At 40.9% G+C, this 19,782-nt stretch overlaps 1 protein-coding gene and 1 long non-coding RNA gene across 2 annotated transcripts in view; one reads left to right on the forward strand and one right to left on the reverse strand.

Annotated features, from left to right (window-relative positions):
- MYO3B (myosin IIIB) overlaps window positions 1-19,555 on the reverse strand; it is a 476,027-nt gene extending 456,472 nt beyond the window's left edge. Inside the window, exons 1-5 of the mRNA XM_058435743.1 lie at window positions 19,491-19,555; window positions 18,520-18,703; window positions 17,624-17,758; window positions 1,554-1,658; window positions 1,209-1,308 (exon numbers count right to left, since the gene is read on the reverse strand). Of these exons, the coding sequence (XP_058291726.1) occupies window positions 1,209-1,308; window positions 1,554-1,658; window positions 17,624-17,758; window positions 18,520-18,703; window positions 19,491-19,555 (589 nt within the window). The remainder of the gene's footprint in view (window positions 1-1,208; window positions 1,309-1,553; window positions 1,659-17,623; window positions 17,759-18,519; window positions 18,704-19,490) is intronic.
- On the forward strand, window positions 3,318-9,355 carry LOC131383865 (uncharacterized). The gene is made up of 3 exons (XR_009214262.1): window positions 3,318-3,537; window positions 6,668-6,789; window positions 9,231-9,355. It is a non-coding gene; the product is annotated as an uncharacterized LOC131383865 (long non-coding RNA).
- Window positions 19,556-19,782: the final 227 nt, after the last annotated feature.

Genomic DNA, 19,782 nt, shown 5'->3' on the forward strand with positions numbered 1-19,782 from the left:
AAACAACTATACCTTTCTGATTTTAATTTCTAGACATTTCTTTTGCAGCCACTGAAAGTTCAGGAACCTTCTAACGGAAAGATTAGGAACATTGACTCCACGTCAAATCGCAAAGCTGCTGAGTGAATAAATCAGTATCAATTCCCACCCCAATCTCATCCTTCCAGTCTATTTCCCCTCACAACATATTTACAGTCCCCAGAATCACGTGCAAAAACACCTCAAATGTTATATACATAGCATATTATTGGAGTTATATCATTCCTTATAAACAAAATGCTCCCTCTGCTATTTTTCTTTGCTTGTTTCAGTAAAAATAGACCAGTACCTCTAAAGCAACTTCATTTATTTTTAAGTAATTTCTTCTGAGCAAGTGATAAACTGATACATGTTTACACTGAACTCTTTCTTCGCAATAAGACAATATGCTTTTAAAAATCATCAATCTTGTTTACTATAATGACATTGACAACACGTTTAAAGTGTTTCTCTAAATGTTTTCTCATTATTTGTAACAATGACTCTGAAGTACTATTGTTGAACTCATTTAGAAGACTAAACCTTCAATAAACTTAAAAAAAAAAAACCAAATGGTTTGTTGTTTTATGAATATCAACATATGATATTACAAGGAGATATTTAATAGTTCTCCGGCCTTAGGTGATATTGCCCTGCATTTCCTCTCACACTTCCATTTCCCATTAATGTTTCCAGTTCAACCAGCCTCACATGTAGCAGCAATAAACACAATTTAAAAGGATGTTAGCTCCTAGGCCCAGAGGACTATTTTACCTTCTGCTCACTGGGAATAAGTATGCCTAAGGCTAGTGAAAGTCATTTGAAAGACAAAACTGCTTTCTCTTTTCATATGCAAAAGAAGAAATGACAAAATGTAAATTATAGACAATTGCCCTGAGATGTGAAATTCTTAGCAGAAAACCGAAAAGTTTTTCCATCAAGTTCTCCTTTTGAAACACTTTTATTTTCAATCTTTAATAAAATTGCTTCTAAAGCTGAAAATAGATTAGCAAACAGCATCTCCTAGGGTGATCCATCTGGAGCCCCCACCCCCTCCAGCTTGTGTTTGACTGGAAAAGTCCCTCAGCCTATGGTGTAGCAGAGAAGCCCCAGTCTTCTGAGATTGCAATAAATTGTCCCCTTTGGCTAAACTGCACACATCAAGAAAACAAACGACAAGCAGTCATTACCAAAGTCAACGAGCTTAACTCCTCCTTCTGTTGTCAGAAGAATGTTATTCCCCTTCACATCACGGTGGATGATTCGGTTGTTGTGCAAATGCTGAAGGCCCTGCGTGGCATCCCACCACCACCAAACAACAGGAAAGAGAAAGGGGAAATTTACATGCTTATTTTAAAGCAATTACCCTACTACTGAAAAGTCTCATGAAAGTCTACATTTGGCTACACCTTCCTGCTGTTAATAATCCTCGCATATCATAGGGCAGTTTCCCCATTGTTAATATACAATGAAGACCCAAGCAATGAACAAACCATCCCATTTGCTGTCATACCCCGTTTGATAGATGTTCTTACCAAGAGGGCCCCGTACAAGATGTATGAGATCATTGCTTCATCCAACCGCTGGCCACATCTGAGTAAACCTTTGACAAGCTCAGTGACTGAGCCCCCATTACACAGCTGCGAGAAGAGGTGCCAGACACAGAGCAGAAGACCACATATAAGAAAGAAAAGAAAAAGAAATTAAGAAAAGCTGACTGATACTGATTCAATGTAATAAATTTGCAGATTACAAAACTCTAGCTTGGAATACTCAGACTTCACATTTCCATTACCCAGTCTAATCTAATCCTTTGCGTGTGCATTTTTTATTTGAGGTGATGATTTATGAGTGAAATTGCATGTTCAAAATGCTAACTTTTTAATTGCCAAATATAAAATAAAAATAAAATATAAAGCACAATTAGAAATTTTTTAGAAAGAAAATTTTTGGAAAGAAAAAGCATATAAATAATCATGGCAACTTATTGGATATTTTTCACTTTATGTGAATATTGTCTATGTTTTTAATGTGCATTTTGAGGATAAGGAAAAACCGAGAGAGGAAAGATGGATGCCCTTGATACCTGAGAGAGAATAAATTTCAGTGATTTCTCCAGTGCTAGCAGGTATCAGAAGCCCAACCAGCAGCTCTTCCTAGAACTGCCATTGCAGATAAAGTTTATGGAGTGAAGTTGCATCATAAGTGCTTTTATTAACTTTTTAATGTTCAATTTTAGGCTCTCAGCAACTTTATGCTCTTCTTGTCTGTAATTAAAAACACTAATTTTATTTTGCATATTTGTTCTTTGTCATATATTGTATCTTACTGAAGTTTGAGTACATAAAGCAGTTATACTGAGAGAAGAGAGACAGACCCTCTCATATTGTTTTATATTGTTTTATACCCAGAAAAGAAAAAAAAAGCTAAACAAAAGGCAGGTAGCCCGGCGCCTAGGAACCAGACCCGAAACCAGGCCTGGGCCTGCCTGACCTAAGCCTGGTAGTTAAAGATCGACCCCTGACCTAACCGGATATGTTATCTATAGATTCTAGATATTGTATAGAAAAGACATTGTGAAACTTCCCGGTCTGTTCTGTTTCGCTCTGACCACCAGTGCATGCAGCCCTTCACGTACCCCCCGCTTGGTCAATCGATCACAACCCTCTCACGCGGACCCCCTCAGAGTTGTGAGCCCTTAAAAGGGACAGGAATTGCTCACTCGGAGAGCTCGGCTCTTGAGACAGGAGTCTTGCTCGATGCTCCCCGCCGAATAAACCACTTCCTTCTTTAACTCAGTGTCTGAGGAGTTTTGTCTGCGGCTCGTCCTGCTACAGTACTTTTTCATCAACTTAAGGATTTCCAAAGATGACTTTTACTAACTGCAGAAGTCAATGTGCAGGTTTGGGTTTGCTACAAGCCATCCTAAATCAAGGGTTCTTAACTGTTTTGAGCAGAGCACAGAAATACCCTGAAATTGTAGGCAGCATGCTGTGTATGCATCTTGCAGTTTACTGGGGAGAAAATGCAGAGCTTTCACCAGATTCTAAAAGCTACTGAGATAGCCAAACGCCTAGGCAGATAAAAAGGGGTCCCCAGAGAATCTCTGACCTGCCCCACAAGTGTTTACATCAGATGCTTTGTGCAGATTAGGCAACAATTGTGCCTGGGCTTGTCTGGGCATCTCCACAGCAGACTGGAGCCAGACATGAGCACTGGGGGGAAATGGGTGGAGCCACGGGGAATTCACGCCTTATGCAGGGGAGTAGCCTGCTCTCTTTAGCTCTTGTGGTGACCTGGGAATCAATCGGCGAGGTAGAGGGCCTGTTAGCAGGACTCCATCTCACTTTGCTGAGTTCTTTCTTTTTTTCCTTTTCTCCCAATAAATTCCGCTCCTCACCCTTTTGTGTGCCTACCAGTCTAATCTTTCCTGGTCATGTGACAAGAACCCCGTTTTGGCAGAACTAAGGAGAAAGTTCTGCAACATTTTTGGCATCCAGACGTGGGGCTTGAGGAAAGGTGAGTAACATGCAAACCAAAAAGTCTTTTTCCTTTGGCTTCTAAGCCTTTTTGTCCTTGGACTTCTTCTGAGGGTAGAGAAATTATGCCGCCCACTCACCATGTCATTCCTGGGGGTCAGGAATGTCGGCTGGATGGGCAAACTGGTGGCTCCCCAGCTCCCAAGTTTCTCTCCCTGTTGGAGAAACTCATTGGCATAAAAATAAGAGATTCTTCCCCCAGACTTTGGTTTTTTTTTTTTTTTTTTTTTTTGAGAGGGAGTTTTGCTTTTTGCCCAGGGTGGGGTGCAGTGGCGCCATCTCGGCTCACCGCAACCTCCGTCTCCCGGGTCCAGGTGATTCTCCTGCCTCAGCCTCCCGAGTAGCTGGGATTACAGGTATGCGCCACCACACCCAGCTAATTTTGTATTTTTAGTAGAGACAGGGTTCCTCCATATTGGTCAGGCTGGTCTCGAGCTCCCGACCTCAGGTGATCTGCCTGCCTTGGCCTCCCAAGGTGCTGGGATTACAGGCCTGAGCGACAGAACCCAGCCGGCTTTTTTTTTTTTTTTTTTAAGAAAACATTTTACTAGGCCAGGACCCCAACTATCAGTGTTTATATTTTCTGTAAAGTTTTCATTATGAAAAAGGATTTGTGAGGTTGGTCTTAAGCTGTAGCCAATCTGGTGTGCTTTGCATGACTTCCTGTATGGTCAACAGCAAACTTTGCTGCAGGCCTCCATCTTGTTTTAAGTGCTTGGGATTGTGACCTGTAATCATGTGGCAATGTTTCTTTTCTTTCATTTCACAATGATGCCTAGGTTCAATCCTGGCTTAGGAAATGAGTACTTTCCAGCTAATATCTGTGTGACTTCTGCCATTTGCTGATTCTCTTCCCCACCATGAACAACATCTAGGCTTTTTCTTACATCTTCCTTTCTCTGGGTTACCTTTAAAGGTTCTAAATTTTGTAAGAATTGCTTACCATTATCCCCTTCGAAAACACCGCATACGCTCACAGTGAAATCATAACCTTAAGTGAGGCTTGTTGGTTTCAACTGTGAGGTTACCTTTAGTAAAGTTTGAAAGCCAGAAATACTAGCTGCTTGGCATGGCTAAAATCGGGTAATAAGGGAGTTAAAAGGATTTTCTTAGAGAGTGCTCAGCTAAATTAAAAGTGGATGTCCAAGTTATGATTTATTTAAAAGGCCTTTATGCTTTTTCCTCTTTTGGGATCTTGCTTTGCTGGAAAAAGGCTTTTCCTCAGTTGACTAAATTATTTTTCTCCATTTTGCCTTGCCACTCTCAATGCATGCATGGCAGGCCCTAAGATAACTCCTGGGGCCATGGGACTCCTTGGGAAAAACAGACAAGGCACCACTCCGTTTTGGGAAGAAACCTGTTTTTCTCATGGAACACCAGGAATTAAAAGTGGATAGATCCCTCTCAAACTCTATTTTTGCCTCCCAGTCATGCCTGTTTATTAGGCCTTAAAAGCTGCATGTTTTCCTAGCCCTGTCTCTTAAAGGGCTCCACTCAGAGGCCAATAATCCAAATAGGAGATGGGCAAATGAAAATCTTATGGCTGCTGGGTTTTCTTCTGCCTGTCTGTGTAGTTACATATGTGTTGTGTGTGTGATGTCTATAGAAAAGCTCTAATTAATTGGTCTAATGGACGACAAGTGCTTGGATCAAATATTTTTTCAAAGGGAAGATTAAAGCTGTGGTACGTTTTAGTTCATGTGACTTTAATCTTTGAGAAATAAAAAGAGCCTTAAAGATTATTGGCAAAATGCAGATGTTGTCAAATATAGACAGGTGAACTAAATTGTGCAGGTCAGATACTAGGTTTGCTAAATGTTTTAAGGTTATAAACTGCCTTTTTGGTTTTTAAGAACTTTTCAAATTGCCAGCTTGACAACTGGTAAGGCCTGGGGACATATGGGATTAACCACACCCTTAATTATGTTGGAAGGAGTCAAACCTTGCCTGAACCTAGCACATAATTAAAACAACTTACCAGGTTTTACATTAAACTTAAAATTGCTAGGGGTTACCATTATAACATGTAATTGAAACTACTGGAAATAGATTTACATGCAAGGTATGCAGGAACGGTAAGATGTGTTTTTAGTAAAAGATTACAAGAAGGCATGGAAATGTAAATTCTTGCCTAGGTTTAAAGAATTGTTTTGAATTAGATAAAATAAAGCTAACAGTTTAAACAAATGATGGAAGGACTGTAAAAATTAATGTTGCAAAAATTCAGTGTGTGAACAGATTGACTAAATTCAAAAGGGTATTATATAGTTTTTCTGTAAATTGAGCATTGAAATAAAAGCACAACAAGGTATGCTTAAGGCACTAATCTGCTCTTTAGCAAAATTTGTAAAGGGTTATAAAAGGTTTTTGCTTTTTTAAATTTCTGAGTCATCATTTGGCAAAATAAATAACTTATGGTAATCTCGAATTCTATGTCAGTGTTTTAAATCACTAACATATTTAACAGACTTCCCAAAATCAAACTTCAGTTTCAAAATTGCCTTTCCTGACACCTAGCTTTTGGATGCTACAGAGGGCCCTGGAGTATCCAAAAGAGAGGTAAAAGGGATCATTTGACATGTTTAGTTACATGGAATTGCCAAAATGGTGTTCAATCTTATTTAGGTTATGTTTTGATGAATATTAATATATGTTCCAAAATTGTATGGGATTTAAAAAATTCTAATGTCTAATGTATATGCTGTCAATCATAATTAAGTTTGTTATGTTATTGTAAATCAAACTTCTTTGAGAAGAAGAGAGATAACCAAACTTCTTTTTCAATTGTGTTTCTAACTGTAACTACCCTGCGCAATTTTTTTGTTCCCAACAATTGCTGTCTTGTTTTGGTCCTTTTCAAAAGATAGTTTATAATAAACCAGACTCTGACAGGTGCCACAGGACTCTGACAGGTGCTCTCAAATACAGGTTTCTGATAACTTTGGAGATGGTGACGTTGGAAAAAAGGAAAAATGTACAGGACTCATAAAGAGCTGAAATGTTCATGAATATCAAACAAGAGTTAACTAAATGGACTGAACTCATAGAAAACTGAAGCTATCTTTTTGACTTCTGCTTGGAATATTGCTGATCCTTGTTTTGTTTTTCAGAGTCAAGGAAACTTATTTTGAACTATTTACAGCCTTTAATGATTAAGGTATACTCCTGTGAACAAAATTTGGAGCATATATGTCTCTCTCTGCCTGGCTTCCCCAGAATTTGGAAACTAGTTGTGAGTATTCTTAACTTATAGCAATGTAGTTTGCATCAGTGCCATAAGAATCCATTTTCTTTTGCAGTATGATGCAATTGGAGAAACTGTTTTACCAAGGCTTTGACTGGAAGGGTATGCTTCCCTTTAAGGAGTCAAGCTCGACTTGCAGAGCTGATAAAAGCCCCTTGGGAAAACTGGCCTCATACCCTTATCTATGCAGTTCCTGTATAGGGTTCCTGACCTGTGGTAAGTAAAGAATGTTACTTTGTGACAGGACCAGGAGCTCTAAGTTTATCTTGGGACCTTAAGAGGAGAGGATCACCCAACTCACAGGTATTTGAGGATACAAACCCATGGCTGTGCTCAGCTTTAAAAGGTCTTATCTGAAATTTCTTGTGGAACAGAGTTCCATCAAAGCCAATCTAAAAGGCCTATGTAGAAAAATTATTCTTGCTGCACTTTATGCAAATAATCAGGTCAAATATAAGACTAAAGTCTATTTTGCCAGCAACTCAGTTTTATCATGATTTTTTTTTAACAAAAAATGAGGACTGGAGACAGAGAAATTATGTTTCAAAACTTACCATACATTTGTCATTAAATTCTAGACTCATTAGTTGTTTTTAAGTTTTTGTCTACACTTTAGACTAACTCTGTTTGTTCTTGTGAACCAACCAGGAATCTCCAGCTGCAGCTTAGAAAGAATAAAAGGGATAGGTGATGTAAAAACCTGGATCAAAATTCTAGTTCTGAGCAATTATCCTGCAAATCCTGCCAGGTGATTGGAAAAAATAGGATATAAATAGGGTGCCCATCACCCAGAGGTTTTCTTCTTGGGAAAGTAAGACCAAGGGAGCTAACCAAAGCCAAGCCCCATGCACCCAGATCTTAGCAAGCATAACTACAGCCACCAGTTATCTGGGCATGTCACAAGACATCCTTTTCTCTCCCTTGTTGGAGGAGGACTCAGTTCCACAGCTTCACCTTAGCATTTGGCTTATGATAAGGAGTCCATGCAACACCCCTTCTGCGAGGCACATTTTTGTTCCAAACTCAATTCCAAGCTTCAGGTCAAAGCCCTAGGAAAGAAAACTGGATTTGAGGGATCCAGAGGTAGATGATAATGGAAGTTAAAAGGCATAGCACAGGTGAGCATGACTGATTTCCTGCCAATTAAGCCAAGCTTCCCATTTCATGGATAAAGGTCATGATACTATCCATGGCATAAATGAGGTCTAGAGAATTCAAAGTCTACTGACATCAGAGGAGATAGGGCATACGTGGGTAAGAGCAGATACTCCCATCCCCTAGACTCCCTTTTAACAAGGGTGAAAGCCTCTTTGACTCCATGGGCAGTACCCTGTCGCAGTCACTGGACTTGGAGATACAAGGATGGAGGAAAAGAAAGAGGAAAGGCTCACTTTCTCTCCCTCATGTACCCCAGGTATTTGCTAGGAAGAGAAGGGAACCAGGGATGCCTTGCTCTCCTCTTTCTACATGAGTAGCCATTCATCTTCAGTCTGTACCCCTTTTGAATGCATCCTGAACCCCTGGGACTCCTTTGAGAAAAAAAAAAAAAGCCTTTTTTTTTCTTTCTCTTCCTCTCTTCACGGGTAGGTAATTGTCTCTCTGTACTATGGGACACTCCCCTCAGATGCATCCTCCAAACTAGGAAGAGTTAATTTCCCAAACCTTAGACTGCTTGGCTTAGGATTGGGCTCAGGGGAAGGGAACCCAAAAGCCTGACATGCTGGCAGAAGGGTAAAAGTTTTTTACCAGTTGGGCTTTTGGCTTCCCTCTTCCTGTGCAAACATAAAAGGCCTCAAGACTTTTGAGCTATCCTTACCCCCCACCCCCGTTTTGTTTTAATACATGTTTTCTAATAACCCAGTTTGTCTCTTTCTCAGCTTCATGCCATCAAACTCCAAATGGTCATGCAACTGGAGCCTCGGATGATGGCCCCTTTGGCCAGGAACCCTTAGATAGGCCTCTGAGGGAGATCTGTTTTCCCAAAACAGCACCCCCTGCCAGCAGGAAGCAGTTAAGAGTGGTCTTCATCCTTACCCTTATCCTTATTCTAATGGCAGTTAGATGGACTTCTTTAGATGAGGGAACGAGACAGCCAAATGCCCAGGCAAATAAAAACGAGTCCCTGGAGAATCTCTAACCCGCCCTACAAGTGTTTACATCAGTTGCTTTTGTGCAGATGAGGGAACCTGCCCAGGGCTTGTCTGGGCATGCCCACAGCAGACCGGAGCCCACAGCAGACCAGAGCCAACAGGCACACTGGGGAAAATGGGTGGAGCTACAGCCATGGGGAATCCCTGCCTTATGCACGGGAGGACTCTGCTCTCTTCGGCTCATGTGGTGACCTGGGAATACGTCGGTGAGGCAGAGGGCCTGTTAGCAGGGCTCCATCTCACTTTTCTGAGTTTTTTCTTTTTTTCCTTTTTGCCCAGTAAACTCTGCTCCTCACCCTTCTATGTGTCCGCAAACCTGATCTTTTCTGGTCATGTGACAAGAACCCGGCTTTGGCTGAATTAAGGAGAAAGTTCTGCAACAGTATCCTTGACCTTATAAGGTAAAATCCATACTTTAAAGCCCTAGGTTTCCTCTTGGCACTTAGTCTACAATTTGGGAAATAATTAACTAGTGAACAGCAGGTGATCCCCTGCATTGTGGCTGCTTAAGTCAACTTACTTTTTTTTTTTTTTTTTTTGGGGGGGGGACAGTCTGGTTTTTTGTTTTGTTTTTTGAGACAGGATCTGGTTCTTATTGCCTAGGCAAGACTGCAGTGGTGCAATCTTGGCTCACTGCAACCTCTGCCTCCCAGTCTCAAGCCAGTCTCCCACTTCAGCCTTCCGAGTAGCTGGGACTACAGGTGCATGCCACCACACCCAGCTAATTGTTTTATTCTTGTAGAGACAAGGTTTTGCATGTTGCCCAGGCTGGTCTCCAACTCCTGAGCTCAAGTGATCCACCCACCTCAGTTTCCCAAAGTGCTAGTATTACAGGTGTGAGCCACTGTGCCTGGCTTTTCTTAAGCAGGGAAACCTGAGGAAGCACAGATTAGCAGCTTCCCTAAAAGAAGATTACTTTTATCAAGATAATAATACATTAGGGTCTATTCAACTCTAATTATGAGGCTCTGCAACATTTTAATAAAGGGTGAACAGATGTTTTTACTTGACATGTGTATCAGTCCCTGCTACATACTTGGCAGATACCTTGCACACATATTAAAAATCAAGATAGCCTGGAACTGAATCTGCCCATGTTTTTACCATACAATAGTATGTGGCTAAAAATTTAATACAGAATTAAGGAATCTTTAAAACTAGCATAAAATTACTATCTCAGGAATGACTTAGAATGACTTAGAAGGGACCCTAAAAGCAATGAAATGCAGTGAAGGCTATGATGATTCCATGAGTTTGGGACTATATTAAGTGACCCTGAAATCTACTGTCTGCCAATTTCAGGTTTAACTTGCAACTCAACATCCATGGCTCTCATGGTGGCCCAAATGTTAAATGCCAGCATAATGTCTTCCAAAGGATTCCATATTCTTTTGATTCTAACTATGGCTCACATGACTCTGAAAGGACAAATAACTTTCATTATTCAATCTAATACCCTCTTGAGCACTGAATGCGTTTTAGGTGCCATAATTCATAGAACAGTCTTAAAACCTAGGCTTTTGAGAGAGACAAAATAATGTTTTCAGAATTCCCCAAAATATATTGTACATATCAAGAAACAAAAATTGGATAATTGACCACAGAGTCCACTGATGACCAGGAAAGAACCCAGGACTTGACATAAGGGAAGTCCTCACCTGATTAAAAAAAAAAAAAAAAAGAGGAGTCCTTATGGAGTTAGGGGAGATTAAGAGGACAAGATTAGAATGAGGATGCTCCCTCTGGGAGGGGGCTGTCTGTGTAAGCGGGTAATGATAATAGAAACTTCAGTTTCTTATGATCCTCTTCCCATTTGGAAATCTAAGAGGAGACCTCTGGATAAGAAGGGGTGTCCATGTCAAGTGAGATGAAAGTATGGCATGGTGAGGCAGACCACGCTTGAGATTACAATAACAGTTTTCTACAATCTGCTCACAACTTGTAAGACACTCGGAACTTCACGCTCTGTTTGGGGACAGGGATAAGGTTAGAGTTTAAATAAAAAGACAAAGAACGTGAGGACCTCATGATAGGAGGGAGTGTCAGAGACCAGGAACATCAAAGATACCAAAGGGAGAAAATACAGTTTTATTATCACAAGGACTTCGTGGTTACCATACAGTTCAGAAGCCTCTGCCCTCACTACCATGGCATTATGTAAGCATCTACTTGTACCCAGATCCAGATGCCACCCAGGGAAAAGGGAGAGGAAAGAGGGAGAGAAGAGGCCCTAAAAAACTGAGTACTTACCCAAATGACTAAGCCTTGAACTGGACAGTGAAAATTGGATATAAATACTGGAATATGCCACTCCACAAAGAAGTCACTCAACTGGACTTAAGTTTAACAAAATGGGTTAGAATCAGTTGCCTCCTTTAGTCAGGCTGGGGGCTCAAGAACCCAGTTTAGTTCAGTTATTGAGAAGAAAGGCACCTCTTTGTTCTCAGTAGTTTATGATTGTCCAGTTTATTACCTATTAATCATGAATATGACACAATCTCTAGCCTCAGAGAGGTCACTGCCCAGTAATGGACATATGAGTAATTATAGTGTGGAATGTGGAAGCAGAGCTGTGCCTAAGGAAGTGTGGTGGCACCAAAGAAGGAAGGGTGAACTCTGCTGAGGGAGGGCAAAGAGGGGACAGTCTAGGAAAACTTCCCAGAGGATGTAACATTTACAATGAGTTTGAAGGACAAATGGGTTTTGGGCAGGTGGACAAGAAGGGAAAGAAGATTCTGTGAAAAGGAACATGGGGACATCTTGTACAAATGTAGGGGGCATGAAAGAATGAGGGGGAGTGTGCATGTGAGTGTACATGTGTGTGATGAGTTCTAAATACTCTACTACTGTTGGGATAAAGGGTGCCAGAATCCTGGGGCAGGGAGATGGAGGAGGAAGGCCGATGACGGGGAATGACAGGTATGCCCTGCTAAGGAGTATGGGCTTTATTATAATATACTACGTATACTACCCATATAATATATACCCATATACTACCCGTATAATATATACCTGTATACTACCCATATAATATTCTATGTATATTATAATACCATGATATATCACTAGATAAAAAAGGGAAACTATTAACAGATTTTAGGCAGGAGGTCTCCATGTTCAGATTGGCATTCTAGAAAAATGACTTGGTCAGCAGATTGGAGGATGGACAGAAGACAACACTAGGAGCTGGAGTATCCATTAGAAGATATTGAGGTAATCAAGGGAGGCAGGGTCAAAAAGTCATGAGGATAAAAGGGAGGGAGAGATTTGGGAGACTTTTTTTGAGATAGAAATGACAGAAATTTCTGACCAGCCACATGTGAAAGGTGAAAAAGAGACAGAGTCTAGGGAAACTGTGAGAATTAGGAAAATATCAATAGTCTTGGCTCCTCTAAGGGAAAGGCAGTAATAGGGATGCAAAGCATGATAGAACCTTCATCAGGACCACTCCCCACCCTGGCTCACATCTCAGGGAGTCACAGGCTTTCTTGCATTGCAAGTATGCTATTAAAATTCTACTGAGAGAAATTTTAAATTAAATGCTGAGTGATGATCCCAGAAAATGCAACCCTGGAATTTTCCCCTGACACCTCATTTTGGTCTCTCTCCCTGCTCTACTTTAAGTGTGGCCATTTTTGCAACAAAGGCCTCTTCAGCAATATTTTATATACGTATCCAACTTATAAAGTTTATTTGTATCTCTAGAACCTATGAAGGGATTAAGAGTAGCTATTTGTCAGCAGGATCGAAACTCAGCTATGGATTTAAACACAAAGGAATCTTACCAGCCAGTGCTTTTTGTTCACAAAATGTCAGAGTGTAAGAGCTGTCTGACTTCCCAGAACTCAAAGAAACATATAATTAAACTGCTCAGGACACTTTTAAAGGAAGCTGTCCTGTGAAGTTGATAAGCCCACCAGCAAGGTTTTCAAGGGCAGCCTATGGGTTATAGAAAAAAGACTAGGCACTTGGATATTAAAAAAAAAGAAATCAGGTGTACACTGACAATTGTCTAATCAGAATAAATGTTCAGTGAAATGGGTTGAACATTTTAAAAAGCATGAAAAAGAATTATATTTAAATGCATCAAGTAAAATAATCCCTTTAGAATTGTAAGAAGGCAACCAAGCCTCCCACCCCAGCCCTGAGGGTTGACACATCAGCCCTTTATTCCCGCCCACTCTGCCAGCCACCAGATTCAAATACAGAAGTGTGTTTTCATTCCTGCAGTTCCTCCCTATGCCCTCGGCATTCAGGAAATGTGGTAGCTGAATGCATCTAGAATTTAATGAGCATTTTGCTCCAAACCAAGAAAAATAGAAAAATCATTTACATTCCACATCTATTTTCCAAAACGTCATTGAATATTGATTCAATTACAGTATGTGCATTTGCTAAGACCGTCATCATTTCAAGCAATAAAATGTTCCTTGCTCAATAAGCCATCAACTTTCTTCCACATTATTAAAGAATGGTCCATGCAACACAATCACCAGACCTAGGCTCCAACATTCAAGTAGATTCTGTACTAGCATGCTGCTTTGACATAGTCAGTTTGCAGAATTAAGAGGAATTTCTTTTTGGTGCCCCTTTGTTCAGTAGACTTTGTCTTTTAAGGGTGTTGGGTTCTACAGATAACATAAAGGAAAAGTCAAAGATAGTCAAAATTACTTTAGAAAATCCCTTAGGAAGTATCATGTTGGACACTGTCCACCTCTCAGTAATTCCAGAACAGCACATTTTTAACTCCAGTGTTGGACAAATCATGTTTATTTTAATGAAAGTCAGCTAAAGTCACTGGCTTGCCACAAGACCAATGAAAACTATGTCACTTGAAACCCTAGAGCTTCTATCAGAGCGGAGAGACGCTCATACAATGAGAGGGAAGTGGGCCCTGAGAGTGACCTCCCATCTCATTCTCTTTCTGGGAAACATCCTTATTGAATAGAGCCAAGAGCGGGCAGAATCACTCCCAGGCCTCAGCCTCTTAACTCTCTCTCTTTTGTTGAACACATATAGTATACGTTTGTAGGATGTAATGCTGTTCTATTTCAAAGTCCTTCCCTTCTCCAGTCTCAAGTTTTCTGTGCCTTCATCCTGGCTCCCAGCATTCCAATGTCTCTCACTCTAGAACCCGCTAAGTCAGTGTTCAATGCTGCAGTACTTTCTAACCACTTCTGGTCAATCAAAATCCACCAGTCCTACATTTGAGTTCGTCAGAGTATGACTAAGACCCTGATTTGTTAACCTGATAAACTTAATTCATGCCACAGTATCGACAGGTGAAAATGGTTCGATGTATAACACTTCCAGTGATATTCAGGTCTAGATTATACTTTCTAGGGCCTTGGATAAAAGCAAAACCTGGACAAAGGTCCGTCGGTCTGTCTGTCTCTCTATCTCTCTGTCTCTCTCCCTCCCTTCCTCCCTCTCCCCCACCCCCTTTTGCTTTGGTTCTACATATTAGATACGGAACTTATACCGAGATCTCTGAAGGCAAAAAAAAGATGTAAAACTAATTCTCATACATGGTTTAAAGAACAAAGTTGTTTGTTTGTTTTACTTTCCAGCCTCATTTACCAGTACTCCAAACCATTTCTTTTAAGTAGAACACTTGATTCAGGCAGAAATTAAGTTTCTACCTGCCAAAGATTTTACACTAAAAGGAAAAAGAAAATATAGTTCATGCCTTAGCTACCACATGTTAGGTATTTTTTCTGAGTGTCATGTTTTTCTTAAAGGTCTAATTTATTAATATGTATATCATTTAGAGTGATATACATGAAAGGTGAAAGCCGGACTTACAGATTTTTAAAAATTTAATATTCACTTAAAATGCATTCACAGATTTTCCAAAACACTATCATGTATGCGTATTTTCTCTCCATATCTTTCCAATATAGTAGGTGTCTATCATGAAAGAGAGCTTTTGTTTGCTTTCTACTAACAATTAGTAATGAATTTCAGAAAATGACATTTTTATTTGCTTTTGTTTTCAGAGTTGTCGTGATTTAAGGGGATTATTAATAACATTTTTCTATCCTCTAGAATTGCTCTGTGGAATAGCTTCTCACTCGTCCTTTCATCGAGTCAGGCAAATAAAGAGCAAAGGCAACATAAATTTATTCTTAATACACAAGATGAGGAGAACAGTATTAAACAGATCATAATTTTTTTGTGTGAGTCCCCTAAAGCATGCCTTAAAAAGCTGCAGAGGGAACAAAACAGGGTACTATGTGGACTGTCGTTGTCATCCAGCTCTGTGTGTGTGGTCAGGAAGTGCTACGATCCCAGCTAGAGACTTCATTTCACATCTGTGTTTCCATGACCCAATGGATAACATCAGAGGAGCAGCTGCACATGGTGAAAGAAAATGTGCTAAAATGTGCTTTTCCTTCCAGTTCTGCCATGCAACCAATTATGTGACCATAGGCATGTTACTCACCTCTGTGGCCCTCTGTCCCTCATCTGAAGGCTAGGGGACTGAACAGACAGGCTTCTGCCAGTATTAGGAGTCTAGGAATTCCTGTGTTTCCCTAAGCTATTGGAGGCACTGAATGCACATGACCATCTAGCAGGCTGGTTTAGACTGCCCATCCTGGGACAGAAAAGACGGAGGACATCCAGCATCTCATATCACCCACTTTGGCATGGACCAAAACAACCAGCAAAAGTCATAAATGACAGCATATTGTATTGCAGAGGTATGAATAATTCAGTGTCTCAGGGCAGCCTCATTATTGTGGTCACCCTGAAAAAGCTAAAAACAGTTGGTAAGGGAGCACCTGCACAAGGCTCAGCTCATAGTTCTGGGAGCTTTCTCATCTTTCAAGGTCATGTGCGACTTCCTGGCTGCTTTGGCCATACCTGAGTTGCCATGCCTGAGGGTCACTCCTCATCAGGAAGGACGTTCATTCACCAGGTGGCCTCAGGTATGAGCAGCCCACCTGCCTGCCTGGTTGCATGGAGGGAAGGCTCCTTTTCAGGCCCTCGAAAATTCCTGAAAGTTTCAGTTCTCTATGTCTGATCAGAGCCTTTTTTAGTCAGGAGTTAAAAATGAGCAGAAACTGAGGTTCCTTGGTCACTGTACTTCCATTACTAAGTTACAACGAGGTTTAAAACACAGAGATCTTACAGAGCTGAAGACAAATATAATCAGAGACCCCAGGAACAGTACTTTATCATTTCCAAATAGCATTGTTAAAGAGCTTCATTGGCAAGATAAAATCCTAATATTCTTGGGGTGGGGGTGGAGGAGTTAATAAAACCCCAAAGAAGGGTGTTATATGACTTAACCAGTCAACTAAAGGAAAAAAGATAATTAGAAAACCAAAATCCCTTACATCTTTATATTCTGAGGAAGGCAACTGATGTGACAGAAATAAATTCAAACCAGTTTCCCTGCAGATTATCCCATTTCAATATAACAAATGAATTCCCCAAACACGGTTGCCATGACAGCCAGTACATATTGTCCCAGGCTCAGGCCCTCCCAGAGCCAGAAACATGTGGACAAGAGGTACCAGACCGTGAAGTGAGGGCTGGTTTCTCCCCTGGTGCTTCTCTCTTAAGGCTTCCACTTGTGTCCACACAGTGCTGGGTCACCTATGTGACCTCAGGCATGGAGACATGAGCTGGTTCAGAGGGTCAGAGCCCAGAACGAAACAGGGTAGGCCTAGTAAGAATATGGCAATAGACCTGTCCTAATATATTAATTCGTATAGCATCATTATTGTCCTTGTCATTTTAGTCTCATAGGGAATTGTATTTGTTCGGATTGACTCTTTTGCACCCAGATGCACACGTTCATTCCCATTAATAACTGAAAGCTGACTCTGAGAATTGTGTATGGAAGGTTTGTTGGAGAAAAAAATGCAGGACTATAGTGGATACAGTGTTGTTCCCTTCAGATTCCGTCTTCACAGTGGATGCTGCTAGAAACAGGAACAGCTCCCAGCCCTCAGCTGCACCCCTCACCTGAGTTGGCATCCACTTCAGAGAACTGACTCCCCCAAAGTCACGCTCTTTCCCAGGGGTGGCATGCAGCCTGTGATCGGCTGATGTGGAGATACAGTTCAGGACAACATTCCAAAAACTTCCCAGCTCTCCATTTCCCAGAGGACCAGCTTAGTCTCTCTTATAACCATACTGCTGTTCAGTGTCTCCCTTGCCTGATCCTGCCTTCCTCACTTTTTTCTAGGTCTATCTCTGCTAAGAACTCTCCAACAAACTTTCCATACACAATTCTCAGAGTCAGTTCTCAGGAAACCCAATCTAAAATGAGGACTCATGAACGTGAGTGGGCAAATCCAAACTTGGCAAGCCAAGTAAACCTTGGGTTAACAATTTTTGAAAATGAGTTGCAATCAATTCAAACATGTTTACAATTAAATGTTAGGGAAGAAAATTAATGTTTTCCATTATATTCCTATATTCACCCTGTACTAGAATAAAAGATTATTAAACCTCTGAAGCAGAGAAACAAAAATATTTTTAGCATAAGGCCTGCCTGTAAGAACTGTGGAGGAGAATGTCACATCTGGTGAAGTACCTGTGACATGCAGGAGGGACCTACTCAAATGTGTACCTTAAAACACCCTCTAGGTAATAAAGCATCTGTTGGCCTCTGGCACTCTGTTCAAATCACTGGTTACCCAATGGGAGCCTCTTACCTCCAGGACCAGCCACAGCTGTCCCCCTACGCAGTGATCCGCTTTGTAAAACATCCCATAAAACTTTACCACATTGGGATGATTAGGAAGGAACTGCAAAATGTTGTATTCTGCCTCAATTTCTTCATCCATATCCTAAACAGGGTAGAAAAATGCAAGCCGGATTAAATCTAATGTGTAAGGAAGGGTACAGATATGACATCATGCCCAAGTACTTAGTAAAACATATTTACTATGTATTTTCAATCTCATTACCGTATCTTCAAAATATCTAGCAATGGACATTCAGATATCAATCTACACCTTCTAGTATTACATTATTACATTCTATTATTACAACCTACACCTTCTATTATTACATAATTATATCAATAATGTTTATGATATTCTTTTTTCTTTAATAATACTATCACAAATATCTTTTTTATTGAAAAGTGTCTGAATTTTCAAAGCAGTTAAGGAGAAGTTGCTTGAAGGGACCTATCACAGGATAGGACATGTAAAACCTCACTGTGCAAAACAGCCTACAGCATTATAACCTGGGTGCTCTAAAATAAGATGTCAGCCTAAGATGATCAAATATCACAAGTCTGGGTCACTTTGTAACTTACAGAAAGACCAGGCGGTAAAATATGTTACTCTTTGCAAGAGAATAACATTTGAAGACCCCAGTGGTCCCAAACCAACACAACAGTAAAATGGACAAGAAACAGAAGTCAAGGGAAGCTTTAACTCCAAATGGAGTCCCTTCATTCAGAGAAGCTGACAAATCATGACCCATTTTGAGATTTCATACCAGGTTTAGTGAAAATTAAACCTAAAATCAAGAAAAGAAGTTGAAAACTCAGTGTGCATAAAACACCAAATTCTGGTTATAATTTACAACTGTTACTTACACTGATTGGATCCAGAATTTTCACTGCAGCCAGGCTCCCATCTCTCTTGTTAGTTACCTTATAGACCTTGCCATAGGTGCCTTTACCAATGGTCTCTATAATTTCCCAGGTGTCCGTGGGATCTGGAAGCGATTCAAGTCCAAGCATCATAGGATTATAGTGAAATAATCCATACAGATGTTTCCTGGTTGGGAGAAAAATTTGTTATGTGCAACAGATCACAGAACTGGGGGCAGTGTACTTTTGAAAGAAAAAGATTTTTATTTCTTGGCGGGGCGCGGTGGCTCACGCTTGTAATCCCAGCACTTTGGGAGGCTGAGGCAGGCGGGTCACGAGGTCAGGAGATCGAGACCACGGTGAAACCCAGTCTCTACTAAAAAATACAAAAAATTAGCCGGGCGTGATGGCGGGCGCCTGTAGTCCCAGCTACTCGGAGAGGCTGAGGCAGGAGAATGGCGCGAACCCGGGAGGCGAAGCTTGCAGTGAGCCGAGATTACGCCACTGCACTCCAGCCTGGGCGACAGAGCAAGACTCCGTGTCAAAAAAAAAAAGATTTTTATTTCTTAACCAGCAACCTCATGTTACTTTTTATTTTCTTCCTCTATTGTAAATAAATTTTTTGAAAAATAACTTGAACCCTCCTTAAGAAATGGTAATAAAAGATAGAGTGGAGGAGTAACATGGCTCTGAAACATCCCGAAAACATGATTCTAAAAATGGAAATTATGTACACACCACAGGAGAGAGTAAAATGGCCAAAGAGGATGTTCTGGTCATGATTGGACAGTTGTCTTGATAGGCTGCTGAATGGTGGCTGCTGCCAGTGAAAGTGGCTGAAAACTGTAAGTCTAACACCTTTGTCCCTAGATTATGGTAACCTTGATGAGGGCTCCCTGATAGTCACTGGGAGCTAATCCCCAACATCAGTGTACAAAGTCTGGGCTGCTAAGAAGGAGGTTTGGTGCATGTACCAAGCGTCAGTCAATGTACAACACCTATTGCTGCATAGGTCTTGGGGCCTACAAACATTAGCCATGCTCAGACCTCATCCACACAATAATACCTAGTGTGGGAATCACATGGAGGGGTTAACCAGGAGCAGCAAACTCACTTTGCCTTAGCAGTGTTCTATTTAATAAGGACACAGATCTTTGGAGTTTAAGCGTCAACAGCAAGCTTGGCAGGCAAAGTCACCCAAAACTGATCCCATGAAAAATCCTCTCCAAGTTCGGTTGCTCTCAGGCTGGGTGACAGGTCCCATCT

The sequence above is a fragment of the Hylobates moloch genome, unplaced genomic scaffold (assembly GCF_009828535.3).
Source record: "Hylobates moloch isolate HMO894 unplaced genomic scaffold, HMol_V3 SCAFFOLD_1, whole genome shotgun sequence".
NCBI lineage: Eukaryota > Metazoa > Chordata > Mammalia > Primates > Hylobatidae > Hylobates > Hylobates moloch.